Below are 23,580 nucleotides of genomic sequence, written 5' to 3'. Positions count from 1 at the left end.
TGTTGAAAAAAAAATGATTATGGCCACCCCTTGTTCTCTGACTTATTGCCCGCTGTGAATTTACTCAAGATGAATCTGATACCTAATTCAAACAATAAAACGCTATAGGGTGGAATACATTTCCACAAAATGTAGTCAAAACTTTAAAATCCCATTTATCTACTCAGCTGCCACCAATACTTATTTTAATTTGAAGCTACTTGTTATAAGAATTTTTATATAAAGCAGCATTCATATCAAATCAAAGCTCCTAAGGGAACGCCATGTTAATTAGATCCAGGTGCTGCTAATTGGAAGTGTAAATGTGCTGGTATTTGGGTGGGCAGCGCCAGACTAACAGTATGGGGTTAAACTGCTGACTTGTGTATTCTCTTACCTTGAAGCATGTCCTTTAAAAATAGCAAGTGGGTCATTCTTATCAGCTTAAAAACCAGGTTTCCAAATTACTCTGAAAATGAATTACGGCTTTCAATATATGTTTGCAGATGTGCTGAACATCTTATTTTAATAAGGGACCCTTACCTCACCTATATTTGAACTTAGACATGTTTCACCCACAGAAGAATGACCCCTATGGCCCACACTGTCTTTAGACAATGTGACTCAGGTTTGGGCTTGTATTGTGTCCCTTGTTATAATATGCAGAAATATGGAATTCATTACTTCTTCAGAAAACACAGCAGTGTCCAGCTTCCTTACTGTACTATGTGTATTCATATTTCTCACCAATGCTGCGCCCTTGAGAAACAGCTGAAGCATTTCTGTTAGACAACATCCCCAAGACCTTCGATTGCTAGCAGGCCAATGACTTCTTACACTGAGTGACGGGTCCTGGATTGTACAGATCAGTAGCTATTTATAATACTGCAATACAAAAGGACTGCGTGAATTATGGGTTAACCCTCCCACTCTTTTCCCCCACACGTGTCAAAGATTAACTCCATACAGTACTAACACATTTATATTGGTTTTAAGATGACCAAATCCTTAAAAAGAGAAAGTAGCTTTATATTATTTTAAATCTTCTGTTTAACTTTCTCTAATCTTTAAGAATATCTGGAATGATTCCTAATGGTACTGGGTTTCCATGGCTACCTGTACTGTAGCATTCTTTGACCACTCAGTCCCAGCTCATGGTGGGGAAAGCAATAAAACTCAAATATTCGAGTGACAGACATACGATCTTCTCAGACCGATAGTAAAACAGGTAAGAGAGTGTAAAGCAAATGGTAAAAATGCCATTTGAAGTTACTTGCTCTTTCACAATTGAGTAATATGATCTTTAGTTTCATCTTGCATTGAGTAAACATACATATAACCAGCATACATATAACCAATCTTTGATTTAATGCTATAAAATCTGAATAGTTATTCTTTTAAAAGCTTTTAAAGTGAACACTTTCAGTGGTTTCAGCATCCTCTCTTCAGTGGTCACCATAATGCCATTACTTGAATCATGCCAGTTTAGCCAGAAACCTCTTAAGAAATCTGCTTACTTCCAAATCCTCTTCATACAAGAATTAGCTGCTACTAACATTGTGTGAATTGCAGGAGCACTTTACACCAAGCTTAATTTGACGGGGCTAGCTATTAATCATTTATGGAGCTTAGGCTGACGGTCAGCTGCTAGATGCCTACAAGCAGAAAAAAAATCTGTTTGTAAAGTGGGAAAAGCACGAAAAGCCGTATTTTCCGTACACTAATCTATTGGTTACATATCTGACTTTTTTTTATACCATAAACAAGAGGCACCTGTTTATTTATTATATTCATTAACATTCTTTAATCATTACAACCAACTGTGCATAAAGAACGTTGCCAGTAGCATACTAATACAATTGGCAGCTTCATTTTTTTATGAAAACATCAAGAATTCTGAGTAGGGTAAGGGTTCTAAAAAAAAGTTATTGCTTTTAGTCTAAGATTCTGAAACACTCAAGGATATAGTTTTCTCAAAAGGAACAATTTTAACGTATTAACACTGACACTCATGCCTACAGTAAATCATTGGTATTCTCAAAGCTTAAAAGTAGAGAGTAAGGTAGGGCTCAATTTAAACAGCTGGGAGGTTTGTTTGCTAGGCATTTCAACCATTACCATCCATTGTCAACAGTGACCCATGTTGAAATGCTGCACAAAATGTAACAGTTGACTTGCTGTGTATCACTATTAGTGATCTACTCCATCAGAGTTAGTCACATGCCACTTTTGTCAGCTTAAATAGTTTTATGACAGTGATAACCAAGGTTTTAAAATCCATCTCATTAGCATAAGCATGTGTTGAATATCTTCCACTTTTATGCATGTTTTTATAGTTTAATCTGGGACGTTATATAGTTGAAATTAGAAAATGATTAAGTATCGTCAGCCAATCAGCTTCCAGGTCTAGCGGGCACTAATAGACAGTAGATGCCCGCTGGAATGACTCAGCACCAACTGTGAATCAAATTTAAAATCAATCCACGCAAGTGGTGGCTTTCTTTTTGACTTGTTTTTATTTTTAAGCATAGTTCACATCTATTGGACAGTAAAAATTAATTTTATTGTCCACCAAAACCAACTAAGGTGCTCTTTTTTGTGTAAAACAAACGAAATGAAAATAGGTCATTACAAACTCCAAAAGGCAGATCCCCAGTAAAATAAATAAATGAACCTTGTATAAATTGATTTTTGTTTACCATCCATGCAAACCATATAGTAATACCATGGTTAACTAGAGGATGAAAAAATCATATCATGCTTCAGTCTGCATTTGTTAACCTATCTTTATTAATGTATATATTATTTTGTTGTTGTTATGATTTATTTCCGTTTTTATGTGTATATACAGACGTGCTCAAATTTGTTGGTACCCTTACAGCTCATTGAAATAATGCTTCATTCCTCCTGAAAAGTGATGAAATTAAAAGCTATTTTATCATGTATACTTGCATGCCTTTGGTATGTCATAGAATAAAGCAAAGAAGCTGTGAAAAGAGATGAATTATTGCTTATTCTACAAAGATATTCTAAAATGGCCTGGACACATTTGTTGGTACCCCTTAGAAAAGATAATAAATAATTGGATTATAGTGATATTTCAAACTAATTAGTTTCTTTAATTAGTATCACACATGTCTCCTATCTTGTAATCAGTCATTCAGCCTATTTAAATGGTGAAAAAATGTCACTGTGCTGTTTGGTATCATTGTGTGCACCACACTGAACATGGACCAGAGAAAGCAAAGGAGAGAGTTGTCTGAGGAGATCAGAAAGAAAATAATAGACCAGCATGGTAAAGGTAAAGGCTACAAGACCATCTCCAAGCAGCTTGATGTTCCTGTGACAACAGTTGCAAATATTATTAAGAAGTTTGAGGTCCATTGAACTGTAGCCAACCTCCCTGGGCGCGGCCGCAAAAGGAAAATCGACCTCAGAGTGAACAGAAGGATAGTGCGAATGGTAGAAAAAGAACCAAGGATAACTGCCAAAGAGATACAAGCTGAACTCCAAGGTGAAGGTACATCAGTTTCTGATCGCACCATCCGTCGCTTTTTGAGTGAAAGTGGGCTCCATGGAAGAAGACCCAGGAGGACTCCACTTTTGACAGAAAAACATAAAAAAGCCAGACTGGAATTTGCTAAAATGCATATTGACAAGCCACAATCCTTCTGGGAGAATATCCTTTGGATAGATGAGTCAAAACTGGAGCTTTTTGGCAAGTCACATCAGCTCTATGTTCACAGACGAAAAAATGAAGCTTTCAAAGAAAAGAACACCATACCTACAGTGAAACATGGAGGAGGCTCGGTTATGTTTTGGGGCTGCTTTGCTGCACCTGGCACAGGGTGCCTTGAATCTGTGCAGGGCACAATGAAATCTCAAGACTATCAAGGCATTCTGGAGCGAAACGTACTGCCCAGTGTCAGAAAGCTCTGCCTCAGTTGCAGGTCATGGGTCCTCCAACAGGATAATGACACAAAACACACAGCTAAAAGCACCCAAGAATGGATAAGAACAAAACATTGGACTATTCTGAAGTGGCCTTCTATGAGTCCTGATCTGAATCCTATCGAACATCTATGGAAAGAGCTGAAACTTGCAGTCTGGAGAAGGCACCCATCAAACCTGAGACAGCTGGAGCAGTTTGCTCAGGAAGAGTGGGCCAAACTACCTGTTAACAGGTGCAGAAGTCTCATTGAGAGCTCTACAGAAAACGGTTGATTGCAGTGATTGCCTCTAAAGGTTGTGCAACAAAATATTAGGTTAGCGGTCCCATCATTTTTGTCCATGCCATTTTCATTTGTTTTCTTATTTACATTATGTTGAATAAAAAATCAAAAGCAAAGTCTGATTTCTATTAAATATGGAATAAACAATGGTGGATGCCAATTACTTTTGTCAGTTTCAAGTTATTTCAGAGAAAATTGTGCATTCTTCGTTTTTTGTGGAGGGGTACCAACAAATTTGAGCATGTCTGTATATGCATTTGTTTCTATTATTTTTGCTATTACTTGTTTTGGATCGGCAAGGAGGGGGTTAAATTCCTCCCTGCCAGAAATACAATGTTACCCATACTATAAAAATACAATGTCACCCATACTATAAAAATACAATGTCACCCACACTAAAAAAGCCAGGGGAAATCCTTTGTCTGGGTGGTGGAGAGTTGGACAGTACAGGAGACTGTTTGGAGAAGAAAAGACAAACAAATGCTACTGGTGAATTTTTTAGAGGTACTCGTTTTGTTTATTGTGTTTATTTTTTTGTTGGTTTATTTTGGCCCTTGTGCCTTTTTGTTTTGTATTATTTAATTGAATAAATACAAGCGCATCAGCGCAGTTTTGCCCCACACTACTTGTGTTTCTGAATACTTCTTCAGAGGTTGCCAAGCTACAGGACCCTGGTCTAGCCTAGTTATCACCAGTGTGGGTCACTGTGGAGTGGTGAAGCAAACCAAACCCAGACTATTTCTTCCTCAGCCTGCGGGAGAGCAAAGGCCAATGCATATTTCCAGAAGGGTCCTCAACCCAGATTATGCAGTGCTTTACCAGGTTAGCCACTGAGCATCCACAGTACCTTTACTAGGTTACCCACTGAGCATGCACAGTATTCATCCCTGGTACATCACAGCTGGCTACAACTTCATTATTTTTGTATTCTGTATTCAATCTGTTATGAATCTGTAAATACAAAGGCTAAATTATCTGCGGTAAATCAAAAAAAAAAGAAATACTTTTAAACATGCAAGAACCTAGTAGCACAAAATGTTTCAATTGGGTAATTTGTTTGTATTGGCAAGCATTTAGTTAGATGAAAATGAAAGAGCCAAAGTGCCAAAGTGCCAATCTCCCTTACAGAACCAGGCCGCAAACAAAGAAACAAACTCTGGTTGAGTGGTCCTTTCAAAGTTTCATGTATTAAACTTTGGTCTCAAGAGTGTCTTCAGTTGTTGTGTGTGGCAGGCTATTCATTGCTCTGTGTTCAATGCATATCCCCAAGAACGTCATGGCTATATATTATCATAAAATCCATACACATTGTTCTCTCTTTATTTCACAATCTGACTTGCACATCAAAAAATCATGAAATACTGAAAACATTGAACGGCTCTTAGAGTATATTGTAAAATATAGTACTTTTTACACGCTGGAAATATGACCTAACTGAATTATCTAATGGTGAAATATCATCTAGTAAAATTGCAATGCCAAATTGTTGGTGTTATTTATTTCTAGCCTAAACATGTTTAAAAGTATACATGTTATATTTTGTTAGTTTATATACAGTAGTCTAAAGATTTCCAGGGTGCGTGACAACCGTGACTGGCAATGTACAATGAGGAATATTAACTGCACCTCTGATACATTCTTGAATTATTTATAATTGAGGTACTTCAAATGAATCCCATGACTAATGCCCTTTATGTATTTGTCTTCTGTGGAGAACGGGACCAGAGCCAGTCTTCCATCTTCCAATGAATTGTAAGAAAAAAGAAAAAAAAAAACCTCTATCAAATCAGGAAGCTCAACATGGTAGGTGCCTTCTACATAGGGTTCCATTGCTTATATAAAAAAAAAAAGTTGTTTTTTTTAATACTTTGCCCTTTATGGAAAAAAATCAAATTGGTTTACTCTTTGTTAACCAGTCAACTATTTGGTATGACAGAATTGTTACAAAGAAAGAAAGCATTTATGAGAATTCAAAGTGTCCGATTTCAAATGTATTGCCTGTCATGTAAGATTTCAAAACATATTTGGGTAACTTTTCTTTGCTGAGAACCCTGACGAAGTATTGTAGGGGATGTCTGTGTGATCTGTATGTAAAACCAAAAACTAATGGTGCACTCCTCAATGACAGATTCTTTAAAGATAAATTGATTTTAGAAAGAGAAAAACAAACCTGTATGACTGAAACATTTACTTTCAAAACACATATCACTGTCCAATTTCAGCACCACTTCAGGCTAATTCTAGGTGACGTCCTCAATACAGCCAGCCACTATTAAGAGATTTGTGGTGAAAGATCTAAGTGAGACTTCCTGGCAAAACAAAGTGAAGATATATTATAACCCAGCTCCTGTAAATGTTGATGATGCATAAAAAAATGTTTAAAGAATTTCCACTGAAAGGGTGAAGGACTACCGGTAAACGTCTGTTGAAATTATGAAACAGTAGCCTCCACTTAAATATAGATTAACTACTGCCTACTGATGCATATCTAATCACCACCTGTGCTTTAGGACACTAAGCCAACTGCCCATTACAGTCAATTTGACCTACACCACAGGAACTATTCAAGGATACAACAGTAACAAAAAGTGTGCTAATACTTAACCATACTATAATCTATATATAACAAAGTTATTCTCTCTGAACAAATGTCACCAATATAAAAACAGTGCTATTTTTACCCGTGTTATCACCACCCCACTCTCCGCCACCCGCCAACTTCCCAAGCCAAGCATCTGTAAATATAAATATTGTAGTTTCCCTCATTGTAGCTCCAGTGAAATAATCATGGTCAATTAAAACAACAAAGTTATGCAGTTAACCTTTGACTCGCTTTCCTAATTCGTTGTTAAGTGAACGTTCATACCAATGTCATCAACACTCCCTCTCTCAAAGCAAAACAGAAAGTATAAAATGGCGAGTCGACCCTACATTTAACACCAGAGCAAAAGAAAAAAATCTGCATATATGCATCTGAAAATAAGAAAGCAAGACATTGCAAATGTTTTCTTACCTAAGTGAGGCATATACTGTTAAACTGAAGGACAATTGGAGACATTCTAATGGATAAAAACAAATGGCTTACTTTGTCGGGTCGATTTGTTTAACATGAAAAAGGCTTGACACAGTCTAAAATAAGTTACTTTTACAGTAAAAAAAAAAAAAAAGTATGGTAAGAGGTTTGTCTGTTTACGTGCAAGTTTTGCACAAATAAAGGCTGAGTTAAACTAACGCATCCGTTTTGAAAACAGCAGAATAGTTTTTTTTTTTTGTTTTTTTTTACGTTTAAGAAAAACATTTGCCTGTACATATTCAACGTTTTTTAACTGCTTAAAAAAATGCTGTTGAGCTTAAATTGCTTTGTGAAATAAATAGATGGCATCGTTCAATGTGGGATAGTATTCAGCAGGCTTACAGTCGTGCCACAAACACTAAAGTTCAAATGCACAGTTAAAAAAAAATAAAAATAAAAAATAAATAAATAGTATGCTTTGTTTTTATGGAATTGTTGTTTGGGTGATTTGACACTGAATGAGTATTTATTGTTTATTTTTTAAGTATAAAGTGTTCCTCAAAAGTAACCATGTACGTTTCATACAGATGGGAAAAGATGATAAAACGTCACTAGTATATGTCTGGCAAAGCCCCTGGCCAAGGTGGGTTTGCACCCTTGAATTAATGACCCAGACACAAGAACTGCGGGTTTAAGCACTTTCATGCACTTTTGTTATTTAAAAAACAAAATAATAAAACAAAAACCTAACTCCCCTTGGAATACTAACTAACTTTTTCCAAATCCCTCAATTGAGCTGGACGGCTAAGCCGTTTACCAGCCAAAACCACTAGTTTCACACACAGTTTACAAGTTAAAGAACACACTAAGGTTCACACAGTACCTGCTTAGCCCACAAATTACCGAATTACGCCTCAGCCACATTCCAGGCAAGGACTCACACTCGTGTATACACATCCTCTTCCTTCTCCATTCTCTCACCTTGCCACACACATGCATATATGCATAAATATATATATGCATAAATATATATTATATATATATATATATATATATATATATATATACATATACACACACACACACACACACACACACACACACACTGAGCATCAAAAGAAAAGGTATATAGATGATGGACATTGACGAAATGTTTTTGGTTTCTTTTTAATTACTCGATCATTCATCCTTGACCATCACATGCTTGAATGACTATAACTGAAGCACTTAATCACCTAATTAGTGATAAGTTTCTTTTGATGCTCAGTATGTGTGTGTGTATATATATATGTGTGTGTATATATATATACACACACACACACACACACACACACACATACACACACATACACACACACTCACTAGCTGCCGCTTATTAGCAACCACTGTTCCCAGCAAAAACTTCTTATTAAGCAAAAATAAACACTTAAGTGTGTATATGGAAAAACGATGTTATAGTTGTAGAAACGATATTCTACTACAGCTGTAGAAACAGCGCACTGAAATACATGTCTTGGTTCATTAGTGTTAAAATAAACACGAAAAACACCAAATATCAGAACAAACAACTGTTTACTAATACTACACGGATGTGTAAAACAAAAACGTATACACAGTACTGTATTGTACACATAGTACAACAACAACGTACTATCAATATCCTTAAAACCAGTAAACAAACGTGGTATATTGTACTTGCATTTAATACAGAAGCATAATTTTAAAATAAGTAGTTGTTGAATGATTCCCCACCTCTAGCTGTAATGTAAATCACTCTCAATTTTGCGTGCAGCTTCGTAGGCAATTTCAAAATGCAGGATACAACAGATTTTGAGATGCCAAACTTTTCTGCTACCCGTATTTGTTTAGCACCGGGTTCACGTACTGCATCCAGAATCCGAACTTTATTGGCTATAGAAAGGTCTACACGTTTTGAAGCTATTACGACAATCAGACTCAAATGTACAGCTGAGTTATGAAAACTGACATAAAATAGACGCTGTGAGTGCGTGTGATGTATTCGTGTACGTGACGTAGCCATAGAAATTGGTTAAAAAAAATTGCCATTAAGAGGCAGACAATTAAAGTCTATAGGATGGGACTGGTTCCCGCGAAAATGTTGTTAAAACCGGAAGTTGTCTTTATCAGGGTAAAATAAAAATAAAAATAAAAAATCCATATTATTTACTAAAATGAGGTGTCTGAGTTAAAGAGTTGCTAAAGGTTTTAGAATGCAGTTAGACCCAGACAGGGGTCACTGCAGGGGTATTGGTATTGTTGGACTGAATCCACTTGGTTCAAAAGTATTACAAGTATTTCTGTGTTTACTACACATGAAGACTGAAAAGTCAGTGTCTGCATCAAGTCACAAAAACCTTAAGCAAAACAAACACCAAATTAAATAAAAATGCTGCTTATTATTTTTTAGGGTGCAGCACTTTGAATTCTCTGAACTGGGATCAATAATTGTTTTATGCAACTTAAATCTGTTAATTGTATCTGTTCAAGTCCTGGGTGAGTCACATAACGCTGGCACCAGCTAATGCTGAATGTGTTCTGGGTTAGCCCTCTTGCAGATCACACGTTACTGCAAACATCCTCCAGTTACTTAGCAACAAGTTGATACAAGAAGCCAGCACCTGCCAAGAAAACTCCCCATTATTATCTCCCAGTCCAACTGGCAGATTTTCTCTTTGCACTACACTTCAAATCTTGTCCAATGTATTCATACAACATGGTACTGCAAGATGCTTACTGACAATCTGAGTCAAAGATACACTACTTTGCCATTTGGAAATTGTATTTAAAAAAAAAAAAAGTTTTAATATAAAAACATTAAAATCAATCATCAGATGTTTCTTCAGTTTTGGGAATGCTATCAAATTCCCCAAAATGGTGTTGCCCTTGCTGGTAATGATGTGGTAGTCTCTAGCGATTCAGCTTGTTTTAAGGGTTTTACATTAGCAGAATAAAGTTGTATTTTTGCAACAGAGGGATGACGCAGAGGAGAGAAGCAGGCATCATCAATCCGTCTTTTTTTTTTTTTTTTAATTCAATACCAATAAAGAAACTCTGAAGTGAAAACGACCGTCTTCAGGTTTACCTGATGCAAACCTAAAATGCTTGCCCAGGATTTTAGACAATAGCATTTGCATTTAAGTGTTGGTTTTCAGGCTCTGCTCAATGTGACAAGAGAAAACACTGAAAAGCAGAGGCTTTACTAAATACACAGAGGAGCAACGTGCACAGAGTCCAAAAACTGGAATTTGAGTTACAACACTACTAAGTCATGTTTCATTTAAGGCAGTTAAACCAAGTTTAATTCTTTTGGACATACATTAATGAATACTGGCCTAATCCTTGTCTCCTGGTAGAGTTTTTTTTTTATTGTAACACATACTGGTGTTGGAGATACATTTGACAACATTTCTGATTGGTTTCAAGTTTGCTCAAAATACGCTGTGGTTCAGATGTATGTTACAACAGCCCCCAGCATGAAAAATAATATGTTTCACAAAGTAAAACTGTTGGGGCTGTTGACTACTGGCATTCTTGTCTATCTGAGAAATTAAAATACAAATTTGGACAGCGAGTCAGTTTTTACTGCAGCCACCCATAGCAATCAAAACCAGGAAGTCTTAATTAAGTCTTGCATGGTATCTGCAAATAGTGATTAGAGATTTTGCAGAGCCTTTCTGAATGCATTCTCCATGCAATTAAAGTCTCAAGGGGGCAGGGGCAGTCACGTGCCAGTGGGTCAATGACACCCACAAAGGAAGTGGGATCTTGATTTTACACCACACCTGAAGGAAAAAAAAAAAAGATCTGGACAGTCTGGTCATATCAGTAAAAACAGATCAAACTTTATTTATTCAATACCTGTAAAACAAAATCAGGGTGTCTTTAAATAAAAAAAAACATTGGATTAAATGGAAAGTTTCTTCCTGCAGACAATAATAATAATAGAGCAGTGCAAACCTCACAAGCAAAGTGAGCTTGGTGGTCCTTTTACGGACTGGGGCTCACATTAAAAAAATCTTCACACAATTTGGCATGATTCCGCACAACTGGCAGTGTTTGCTTAAACACGCCCTGGACTGAATAAGCCAAAGCTACATTCCCGTCTCATCTCCCACGGTGGTCCCTCCTATGGAGAGTGATGCTCGTTGGCAAGGCAGTAGAGAATGCCTGTGTCTGTACATACCAACTTGCAGTAGGTACCTGGCCTGGGGATTTGATGGAGGGGGCTCCAGTCTTGAGCAATGCCAGACTTTCATCTTTAACAACTATAACATTATTTTAAAAAAATATATACCATTGGGCTTCATGCTGCTCTCTATGGCCTATGGCGTAACCCCATGTGGTGGCCAAATACAAACATCTTTAATTTGCATCAATTAAAGTGAACCAGTTCCATATTAAATCAGGAGAGCAACCGTGCACTTACTGCTTTTCAAGGTTATTTAAAAACATGTTTCCTAGCTGTAGAGGGAATACCAGCATAATGGATATAGCAGAAGCATCCCAATGTTCTCCCTCTTTTGTTATATTGTTCAGATTTTTTTTTTTCTCTCCACATATCAGCCTGTCAGAGATTCACATTACCAAGTCATGGGTTGAAATATTTGCAGGAGGAGGCAGGAAAATCAAAGATTCTGCACAAGCAAAAACTGTCTGGCTGATTACCAGGTGCAGTAATTAGCAGACACTTGCTATTGGAGTGTCTTCAGGAACTGCAAGCCAACATTTCTCACTGACCTCTCAAAAGAAACTACTTGGTGTACTGGGGTTAATCTTGAGGTAAAAAAAGTCCAAAACACAAATTAGCATGACACAGTATCTCTCAATCCATCAATGCCATCGCAAGGTCACAATGTATTATTATTTTTAAAAGTGTAACAATCAGACCAGTTGACAGATTCTGCTTCAAGGTATTACAGCAGCACAGAATCCATAAAAAGTCAATGACACACCTACATACTAGAAGCCTAATAGCTCTGTGGCCTCTAATTACATTGTGCTTGAGGGGAGGAAATGGACAGGTTTATGGCTTCCTATAACCACTTTACCCCTGGGGAAGGACACTAGCTGTGAACTTAAAGAGAAATGTAAACATTCTTCAGACCTGTGTATATTTATCAATTTTGTTGGCGATTCCTTTGCGACACACAAGAGTTTCTTTATTTCATTAGCCTTGTGTATATTGCAATTTTTTTTTCCACCAATGTTTTCTTTGAACCACTAAAACACATCACGCAACAGAGAGAGTACACTTGTGTCAAGTCAGACGAAGAAAGAACCACTTCTAAAATGGCACAATAACTGAGGGTTTAAGAAGTGCTCTCACAAGCACAGCCCTTCAAAAGGCCTCTTTGTCATTATATCTGAAAACAAACGGTATCTTACAGCGTTAGCAACCAGAGCTTTGGGCACCTACTATTCCAACGAAATCCCTTTTAATGCAGCTTGATTGTCTGGATTTTGCACTTTGATGATGGCTGCAGGTGTCTTTTTTTCATGTCTCATTATAATTGTTAGCCCTTCAATGAGTTACATGCATAGGTACCCACTGGTATCTTCCAAACAGCCTTTCTAACAGAGAAACCTTTGTACAACTACACAGCAGTATTAAAATTAGACTAATGTGTCTAATATTACTGCTTAATTCTAACCATCTTCAACATTGTTAGTGTAAGTTAGTGTCACAGGAAATATAACTTGTCCTTGGAGGTAACTGATTTTTTGACAGGGAAATCAATAGGATCTGGCCAATCTACAAACAATAAAGATGACAGAAATAACACAACAAAAAAGAAATAGGCAAAAACCTTCCAAGAAATATAATTAGTGATCTTAAGTCGGCATGTGGTACTGACTGGACGCTATCTATACATGATCACGTCTTTGAGTCGCAACCTGGTCCTTCAACACAAACTCATTTCCAAAGATGCTCCGTCCACATGCTGGGAGGCAGCTTAATGTGATAATCTGTCCAGGACAGAAGATCATTTTAACCCTTTAACCCCTATTTCTGTCTTTTACCATTGCCAGATAATGACAAGTTTAGGCAACCTACAAATCAGCCTCCTGTGAATATAGAATTTATAGTTTCTCTACAAAGGCCGCCCACAAAGACAACTTCAGATAACTGTGCTTCATGCAACAGTGAACTTTATAGGGGAAAGCTTATTTGTGGAGAATTCTTCTAAATGGGGAAAGCTATATAAAAAAGAAAATCAGATTCTACCAGCAGATATCGCTGGTGACCACACGTGAAGTACAGACTAAAAGAAAATGTCTCAAATTGCAGTTATGTAGTATTGTGTTTCTAACCAGCTCACAAATATAAGTCACATGCAAATTAAATTATGTATATTGACAAAAAGGGAACAAGCATTCATCAAAAGGTTATGAATCACTGTCCAATGGCAAATATCCCCTCTTGTAAAATGTGGAGTATATTTTTAACAAATAAGTTATTTAAAAATTGTCAAGCCATTCCTGATTATTAAGGGATTAGGACTTTCAGATCACATAAAATTTCACAACTGCATTTTGGCATTAAGATCTTGTCCCATTCTGGCAGTGGGGATTTATCCTTGGAATAACCCCTCGTCTAACAATTGATTTCCTGCAACTGACTAGTTTGTTCTTCATTTATTTTTCTTACAGTCAAGACTGACAAGCCATCATCAGCACATGCTCTGCATCTATAATCTTTTCACCCCCCCCCCAGGCTAAAAACATGCCATTTTACAGTAGTTTACCATAGCTTAGCTTTTTTTTTCAAAAACACTACATAATAAGGGTTGAATACATTTGCTGGGGCAAGTTCATTCTGGGGTGATTAGTAAAAGCCCAAGTTCTCTCATTAGTAACCACAATAGAGCAGAGTGTTTGGACAGTATATTCCTGCCACCGGCACATTTTACTTTACTTAATATATCAAGCCCAAAGTGTCATATCCTAAACCTCACAAGACAATATAAATGATCTGCATGAAGTCAGCAATTCACAAAAGACATAATGATGACATACTATGTTGTCTGTAATGGCATAATTTTAAAGCAATGAGGGCAAACCAAACACCCCAAGGCTAACACAGAGGTCCTGGTGAATCACACTGTGCGTCGACTACTATAGTTACACATTTCCATTTGACAGAAGAAACTGAACTCAAGACGTTGTTGTCTGTAGGGCTTCAATCCTATCCACATTAACACAAATGATTTGAAGTATGCCCATCCTTACCTGAAGCTGCACATGGTTTAACTTTTTCCTCCAGTGTTTTTTCTTTCTTTATTTCTTGTCTGTAAATGAGATGAGGTTTGTTGTGTTCGTCTTCATAATCTTCTCCATTTGATTTCAAGAGTGGTTCTAAAAAATATTCACCATTGTGGGTTCTAAATGTGCCAATCTGTGGAAAAAGCAAAAATTATCAATTCAGTTTTTCAGAGATCTTTAAAAAGCTGATAAAATACCAAATCATAGATTAGAACGCAAAACTTGCAAGAAAGTCAAGCAGGGGAAAAAATTGTTTCGGCAAGTGCCTTGAGCAAGTAAACACTTGTTTCAGCCAACATGTTTGTCTACGTGAATTAATTTCACTTGTTTTACTTGATTAACTACACAAAGAAAGATCAACTTAAATATTCAGGTCACAGAAATTCTGATTTTCTGGAGGTTTAGCATGAAAGAAATCATCTTTATGGAAAAAGAATATGGTTAGGGTTTCTTCTTAAAAAAAAAAAAAAAAAGGAGCATCACTTCGAAACATTTGACTACTTAATCATGGTCAGAAACAGTAATGTCAGAAACAGTAAAGTTAAACCTGGCTGGACTGTGTAATCATCTAGCAGTTCTTCCATGTTCTTATTATGCGTTATCTTGATAATTATAAAACTCTAGCGTGACTCACAGAATGACAATGAACCGTTGCTTTGAATGAAAGCTCTGTAGGTTACTAGCAAAAAGTGAACACCTGAAATTGGAATCAGATCTACACTTATTAGCTTTGTGGGCTCCGACAGCGTAGTGAACATTCTTTAAACTGGTGACATGTCAACAGTGCTTTCACCACTTTACAACCGAGAACTAGAGGCCACTGCCAAACTGTGTCTTAGCAGCCCCGAATTGATAACAGACTCCACTTTCTATATATGGAAAATATTTTAATGAGCAAGCCTTGCTACCCCTATGCTTTTCGAGGAATGCAGAATGGCTGGTTGGGACATTTGTATCTCATTTTATCCCCAAAAATATGTTTCTGCAGTTGACACCATATAGCAGTGTTTGAAGTCACAATGGCAGCAACGTAAATAAAGAAGACCGGGGGTGGGCATTTGTTGACTGTTTTACCTTTGCTAACTAAATATATTGGTATCCCTCAATATCCACCTCTCCAATATCATTTGTACTTGTGATATTTAAACACAATCACAAACCAACATCACATACTGTATATACATTCAAAATAACAAAACAAATCAATGAAGTACCACAATCTACAGTTGCAACAAGTCTGCTAGAACTCTTGTAAAAGACGGACTCCAATATATACACCCATTACGAACGTCTTTGTTATAACCAACCACATTCAGTGTAGCCTTTGTTAAGCTCTCCCCTTTAAAACAACCAGGCAGGTTATACATTATCCTAACTCTACAAAAGAGACTCCAAAGAATGTATTTAAACATCACACAGGAGCATGTGACTTATAAAAACATCTGTCTGCTGAAGACTAAAACATAAAGCTCAATCCCTAATTACAGAAAGCCCATTTTCTCATGTTGGAGTGTTTCCTACTGCGGATTTGTCTAATGTAAATGTACTCTGTTGTTAAGTTGTTATGTTGCTCTTTGAAGGTGAGCATAACCACCAGGCTACAGTCTGTTATTTATAAAAGAAGAAGCTGAAGTTTAAAATACAACTGAACATGTGCATGATAATGATGACACACCTGATCCGGTTTACCCAGTGAACAAGTAGGATGAACTTAAACTGAATGCCAAAGAAAGGCAATGCCAGGCAGCCAGTAGAAACCTGAACGTGATGTCAAACTGAGTCCCTTCTATAATTTAACTGAGCAGCAAATTTGAAATGGAGGAAACTGGTACACATGAATAGAAGTACCCAGGTTTTAAATAAAAGGGCGTACACAGTAGTACTTTTTAGACAATCATTATTGCCAAAATCTCTTCTCGGTGTCGATTTACATGTCCCTAGGCAATGCTCACAAATGAACCTGTCCCCAAACAAAGGTTTTAAAAGCTCTTCACCTGAACTAGGTCCCACACACAAATATGCCTCCAAAACCATAGGACTATTACAGTAATTCAATCCATTCCAATTTGGTGATGTATACTGTAATGCTGTCCTAAAGGAACAGAAGTGTGAAATTATTTATTATTTATTTTTTAATTTATTTACAATTTTACATATCAAATCTCAAAATACATAGGCATAATCAAAACTACAATTAGGTATTCTTACTGTAAATAATAATACAAAAATATAATATTATTATTATTATTATTATTATTATTATTATTATTATTATTATTATTATTAAAAAATTGTTCAATTAAAAAAAAGGGTTTCAATTATTACACAAACTTACTTTCACCTAAGGTACCATAATGTATATTAAGCCATTCATTTTTTGTGTTTACATGAATTTCTCAAAGACAGAATCCATCTCCCAATTAAACCAATAGTGCTTATCAGGAAAGGCAATGGCTCTAGCAAGTTAACAGTAATCCCTTTTTATGTTTAAATGTAAATATTACCATTGTGTGTTTTGGAACACATCCGTTCTAAGAAATAGTTTCTGCGCCTTATCAAAGTTCATTTGAAAAACCTACACAGTACTAGAAAAGTCAAATACTGTTTTACACTACCTTAGTCGCACAGTACTGTACACAAAAACTACTGCATCATACCAAAGTGGCACTGTCTTAATCTGATCTGGTACCCCTCACTGTCTCACACACATAACGAACAGTACCGTCTCTATAGTAATCCACCAACCTTAATGATGTATTTAACATGCCACTGGCTGAGACCAAGAACAATAGTTTTAATAAAATACAATTGCACTTACGATTACATATGAGACAGACCAATCATATCTGTTTTTTTTTTTTTAATAATTGCAGTTATACAAGAAGAGTTGAGACATCTAGCATTGAACAACATTTCCATATTCAGTGGTCCTGAGTGAGTATTTTTATTACCGGATCCCTTCAGGGGCTTGGTGGTTATTCAGCTTCGTTTGTGAAATAACTGCAGCACTCTATGAATGCTCATGGAGTATCCTCTGTTTATAATGTTCTTGCGCCCAGCCAGCGATGTGCAGTACAGACTTGGATCTTTACAGTACATTCACACAGACTAATTAATACCAAAATAACCAATAATGACGATTACACACCAAAATATTAGATGCCAAGGCTACTAATGACTTCCACTCACGTTTACTTTCAAATAGTACTGTAATTTAGCTAACAAGACTACTAGTATAATGGCTTTCAAGGCTGAACAGATGAGGTCTGATGTCCTGTTACTGATGCAGGAAGAAAGCACAGTACTGTCTGTGGCTACCATTAGAGGATAACATCACTCGAGGAGACCCATAATATGCTAAAAGCTTAAACCAGGAAGCACAATATAAAGGATACTTGTACTTTTGTTTCTGATCTACTTGACCATTTAATACCACTGTAAGAGTGCAGTGTAGAAACAAAAGGAGCTATGTTAACGTTAGTACATGACTGCAATCCTTTTCAGTTTGTAAAGAGAAGACCATCCGCTAGATCCTAGCATGCAGATATAGAAGAGTGTTGACATGCAATGTAATTTGGGGATACAGTAAAGTTCACAAAAAGTGAGAAGAGCTATCACATAATAACACACCTGTGAGTAATTTTAAGATGTTTGCTTAAAGAACTTTAAAAACTTTCTTTGAAAATATCGTAATGAACTAAGGAAATAAAATGCCACAAGAGCTACGTGTAGCTTATCCAAACCGAGAGTGCAAATAAAGTGAAAACCTGATCGCACTGCAGAATTCACACAACACGTTATCACAACACGTACCCCAAGATGGAACAATATCATTCGACTCAGGGTATCAGATACACATTATAAGTGTACCAATTTAACACAAAAAAGAGGGAAAAAGTCAAGACAAGCAGGCTGAAAGAGATTATTCACAACACAACACTGTTTTAAGGAATGTTCTTTTAAGGAATAGAGGTTTATAACTTTAGTTCTGGAGGAAGGACTACCACACACTCATTACATCATCTATTAACCAATCAGGAGATTATAAATAAACCAGACACTTACATCTCCTTGTGAACAATTCCCCCACCTCCCCCAACTGCAATCCCCTTTTGTTTTCTTCAATTTCCCTTTGGATACGGTGGGGCGGGGGGGGGGGGGGGGAGGGGGGTGTCTATCGCCTTGTTCATATCAGTCATTTGGCCTTAACTCTCATGTGGGTATCAGACTCCAGTCCATACTCAATAACAATACCGCTATTCTCAAATTCTGGGTCTTCGGTTTGTCCATAACTACTGAACTGTTTTTGTATAGTGTTTATAAACATAATCTTACCAAACACTGCATTGAAAAATGAGAATAAACCCTATCTAATAACTTACCCACACTACCTACTGTGTATCTGACATTTACTTCATTTACAATTATGTTTTCAAAATGTGATGTTTGTTCATTATATAGGTAGTGTGAATAGAGTATAACACAGTTGAAAAACGTACAAATAAACTGCAAATTTGGTTCAATTAATTGAAATGGTGCTTAACTAAACAGTACTTAAAATTTCTTAAGGTTTGTGAATAGGGCCCCATAGCACACAATTGAGGACAGGAAGCCACAGAGCACTCTAAAGAGTACACATTTTAACAAGAACATTTTTCCACCTTCTTCTACAGAATGTTCCTGGAGCATGCCTACATTGTATAAATACCAGTCTTGGTTTCCAAGTCAATCATTTTCTGTGTGCTGTCTCTGACACTTCAAAGGTGAATCAAACAATTGGGCATTTCTGCTTCCCCCAGGGACATGGACAAGGGCAGCTTAAACACAATGACATCTACCTCAACATTGCTATTGTCTTTCAGTTTCCAAGATTCTTCATTTTCTGTGACGCGTTTCCCCTGTAGCATTTTTTTCTTCAGCATTCTTTCAATAATTTAATCCATTTAGATTTAAAGCAGACAGTATTTGTTTTGTCTGACCTATTGGTTTACATTTCAGCTCAATGTACATTTTGAAACAAATTAAAAACAAAGGTTGTACCTGTCATTCCAGTGCAATGCTTTGTGGTGAGATCTGATCATGAAATTAAACTTGTATTGTACAGTTTTGCCTTGGTTGTCTTGTGTGCACTGTGTGGCAAAGTGGGGTTGCTTTGCCACTTTTCGGGACCTTTTCCACTGTCTTCCTTGTGTAAAATGAACACTTCTAGATGGGTGTAAAAAGGGCGGTACCTGCATATTTATTTATAATACAAAAACACAAAATAAACAAAACAAAAGTCTAACTCCAACAAGGAATACTGACTAAACTTTTTGTTTGGGCTATTTCTGTAACCTGACCGGGTTCTCAAAACCATCGCAATTCTTTTACTTTGTAATTCTTTCTTTGTTTTTCCTTTCTCCGTTCTCCTTGCCTCCAAACACGCCTCCTAGTTACTCCTCCTCGAGGTACCCCACCGACTCTCTTATTTTGACCCCTATAAATGCCGCCCGGTGTACCTCATTTTGACACCACCCCACCCCCCCACCCCCCACCCTGTCAGCTAAATTACGTGCTGTTGTGGGGCTTCACTTGCTCCACCTTACTGTTCAGATACTAAGCTCAATATAATCCTAACTCTAATGACACCCTCAGCATATGAATTTGAGAGTTGAGTTCATCCATCAGTGCATATGTTAGGCAGCTTCTGTGACATGCTCCCACCTACAGCCAATGATAGATGGCAGTGGTAGCTACGGAAATCGCTCTGTGGACAGTTATAACCTGCTTTTAAAACAAAACCTCATGTCATGTCAACTTAAAGCTGGAAAGGTTATCAGAGAAATTAGGCGTTGCTGCCAATAGCTTACTTAAAGATCCTGATTCTCAAGGTTTTCCCTGGTTTGATAAACGTTTTGAGACATGCTGTACAGTGACGCTACTGTTATCACACCAGACTTAGTCCTGTTGGGTTTGACAAGCTAGTATGTCCATAGAGTTTTCAAATCTATAGACTCATCCAATACCTGTTATTTTATACAGCTTTTTAAAAGGGCACTGAATAAATCTGATTAGATAACAAACATTAGAAGCTGTCAGGAAGCATTTTATTATTTTTCCTATTGCTGATATACTGACAGTACTTGGCTTCACCTCATACTTTATAAGGAAACCATATATGTATAAATAGCTGTACACCATGTTATTTGTTATTATTTACCTATAGACAAGGTGGGGCCAACAGAGTTACAATGAGCTAATTAAATGCCAATGGCAGAAGTCCACAGAAGCACAGCATTCAGCTAAAACTTGTTTTCCAGCATCCTGGTCTCTGTGAGGAAACATACTGCAGCACGTTTTCCTTATTCTTACCTGTTAAACCATCAAGTATTTACTACTTTTACAAGTCCTACAGCAGGTGTGCTTTCAACATCACAGTCAACAGAAACTGTAATATGTTTTAGGTTGTACTTTAATTTCCCAGGTTAAGCTTTGAGGATTTGGCACAGATAGAAAATGTGTTCTGCTATTTAAATTCCTGATACCACTTACGCATTATTAACTCCTTCAGTGGAAACCCCCCTGCACTGCAGTTCGTTTTTAGATTACCAATTACACTTGAGATGTTTTGTTAGCTGGAGAATGGGGAGTTCACAAGCCTCTGCTGCTTTGTGTTACCAATACCAAGGTTTTGTTGTAAAATCAGAAGACAGCTGATATGGTTTACATACTATATCACCACCACTCAACAGCCATCCTTTCAAACTTGAAGTTCAAATGCCCTGGCAAACTCATTCAGCAGTACTTATGGCAACTAGCAGAGCATTTTCAAATACATATTTTTGTAAATGTAGTGATTGCAAAAGTGTTTTTTAAGTAATAATAATAATAATAATAATAATAATAATAATAATAATAATAATACTTACAAGGCCAGTGCAGATGCTGAAAACAGCAGTGTGTTCGCTTTTAGCATTGACATGCCCATTAAAAAAGCAATGCCTTATCTCAGAGCTATCTTCCTGTAAATCCGACCTGTTGCTGTGTTCTGCCCCTAGATGTGAAACCATGTAGGACGGTGCTATAAATCCGGAGTCAGCGCTGAGGTTGAGGTGGAAGTGCTCCCCAAAGGCATCAATTTTGTAATGAGTTCTTGACCCCCAAAGGTCTGAATTTAAACTTCTCCGCTTCCTCTTGAAGTGCTGCGTGGTTGGAAATGTTTCTCCAAAACCATTCACACGGACGGGCGTGATAATTTCATAAAATGACAGCTGTTTGATGAAGTTTTCTAAAACAAAAATAAAACTGTATTAACACTAATACACCTAGTTAGTAATATTATAAAAATGTGGTGTATACTGACTATACAGAAGCGTGACTATAGTTGGTGTATTTATATATTATGCGTTGTGTAACCTACTGCCTGCAAAACTAAGTGATGCTGATTACTGTATGTTAGCATACCATGCAGTTTTATTTCCAGTACTTTTCAAGCGACACAACAGATAAAGTAACTGCTTCAGCAACTACAAATTACGGTATTTGCACATTATTTAAACATTGCGCTTTCTATTCAGCGCCATGATCCACAAACGTTTTCAACTTTATATTTCTATAACCAGTGCATTTTTCCCTATGACTCAAGAGGCTTACCTTGTTTGGGATGAAATCTAAATTCCATGGAAATGCAGATGAGTGCTGAGAGATGACACAGGAGCCCAACTAACCAGATTGCAAACTGCATGATTCCCTCAGCAAAGAAACGAGGGCTTTAGTCTCCAGGGAAGTGCCTGCTCAATCTACCGGCGTCTCCCCAACTACTCTCCCGGCTTGTCAGCAGCAACAGGTCGTCGGGTCCGTGGAGGATCTCTGCAGCACAAATCTGGGAAAGTGCAATCCCTTCATCGCATTACAAAGCAGCCACATCCACCATCTTCAGCAAAACGTGCGATTTACCAAAAATCGATTAGATGTATAGTTACTTCGCTAGCTTAGCTACTTGTAAGCAGAAGGGATCGGTGCCAGCTAAACTTTCCTTGGCCATCCATAGAACACCCCCTACCCCACAACCAACATCAAACACTAGGTCCGCCCCTGGGGCTGCTTCGCCAATCACAAGTGCGACTTTCTCAGCCTGTTATATACTACTATTCCTACACACTTCTTCCTCTTACACTGCACAACTGCGGCTGCTGGGGTTCTAGTGTTGTTACAGTTGCAGTGGTAGAAGTCCTAGTAACTTTGCTCTAACTTAAACCAAAGAGTCAAGCGAGTGCCTTTCGAATCACACTCCCTTTCTGTTAGTTAATTTTCTTGCAGCCTTGATGGTATGCCTAGTATTACGCATAAGTGGTTTTACTTTAAATAGCTGAAAGTAGTGTACGGTTTGTGTCAAAGTGGTCAATAATGTAATTTCCAATTTCACTTTTCATAATGCTTAAGTGCCTGTTTATATATATATATATATATACTCCAATATATATAAAGATTGTTTGTTAAACTATAAGAAATTGTGTATTTTGGTCTTTGTCGTATTAATTGCATTTAACATGTTTTCTTGAATTATCTTATATTAAATATAGGGTGCCAATGCTTTTGTTTGTATGTAAGTTTAAGAAGAACAGTTCCATCTTTATCAGCAAGTTACAAACTTATAAAAGTTTACCCAAGTATATTTGCACAGTATCTTTGCAGTTTTCCTTTGCTTCTCCCATAGTTATACTATGCATTTACCATAGTTTACACTTGTTTGTCATGTTGATGAATACACTTTACCATAGGAGCCGAGAGAAGCCGAAAAAAAAGGGGGCGGATCTGAGCAATACACATGGCCCCGGCACCACAGAGATAACACGGCCATAAACAAAAAAGATAGCTGCTTCCGCATCCAGCGGTCAAAGAATATCACAGACATTTGCAAAGCTTTTTGAGATGTTACAGTAATAAAATGATGACTTGGATCGCATTATTGTTTGGTGATAAAACGAGTGATCAAGAGATGATTTATCAGTATGCACGACTATGAAGAGGTATGTGAACAAGGGGTGGGGCTGAGTGTCCTGTTGATATGCAGTGCCTTTTCAACCTGTTTAA

General features: G+C 37.1%; 1 protein-coding gene across 2 annotated transcripts in view; it reads right to left on the bottom strand.

The window, feature by feature from the left end:
- LOC117419906 (A disintegrin and metalloproteinase with thrombospondin motifs 20-like) overlaps positions 1-22,585 on the bottom strand; it is a 93,900-nt gene extending 71,315 nt beyond the window's left edge. For both annotated transcript variants that reach the window (XM_058985752.1, XM_034033269.3), the window contains exons 1-3: positions 22,141-22,585; positions 21,417-21,775; positions 14,476-14,641 (exon numbers count right to left, since the gene is read on the bottom strand). In XM_058985752.1, coding sequence (XP_058841735.1) covers positions 14,476-14,641; positions 21,417-21,775; positions 22,141-22,231 — 616 coding nt within the window. In that variant the 5' untranslated portion in view covers positions 22,232-22,585. The remainder of the gene's footprint in view (positions 1-14,475; positions 14,642-21,416; positions 21,776-22,140) is intronic.
- Between the last annotated feature and the right edge of the window lie 995 nt (positions 22,586-23,580).

This window comes from Acipenser ruthenus, chromosome 14, assembly GCF_902713425.1.
Source record: "Acipenser ruthenus chromosome 14, fAciRut3.2 maternal haplotype, whole genome shotgun sequence".
Classification (NCBI taxonomy): Eukaryota; Metazoa; Chordata; class Actinopteri; order Acipenseriformes; family Acipenseridae; genus Acipenser; species Acipenser ruthenus.
Note: the sequence above shows the minus strand (reverse complement) of the source record. Positions and strands in the feature narration are given on the sequence as shown.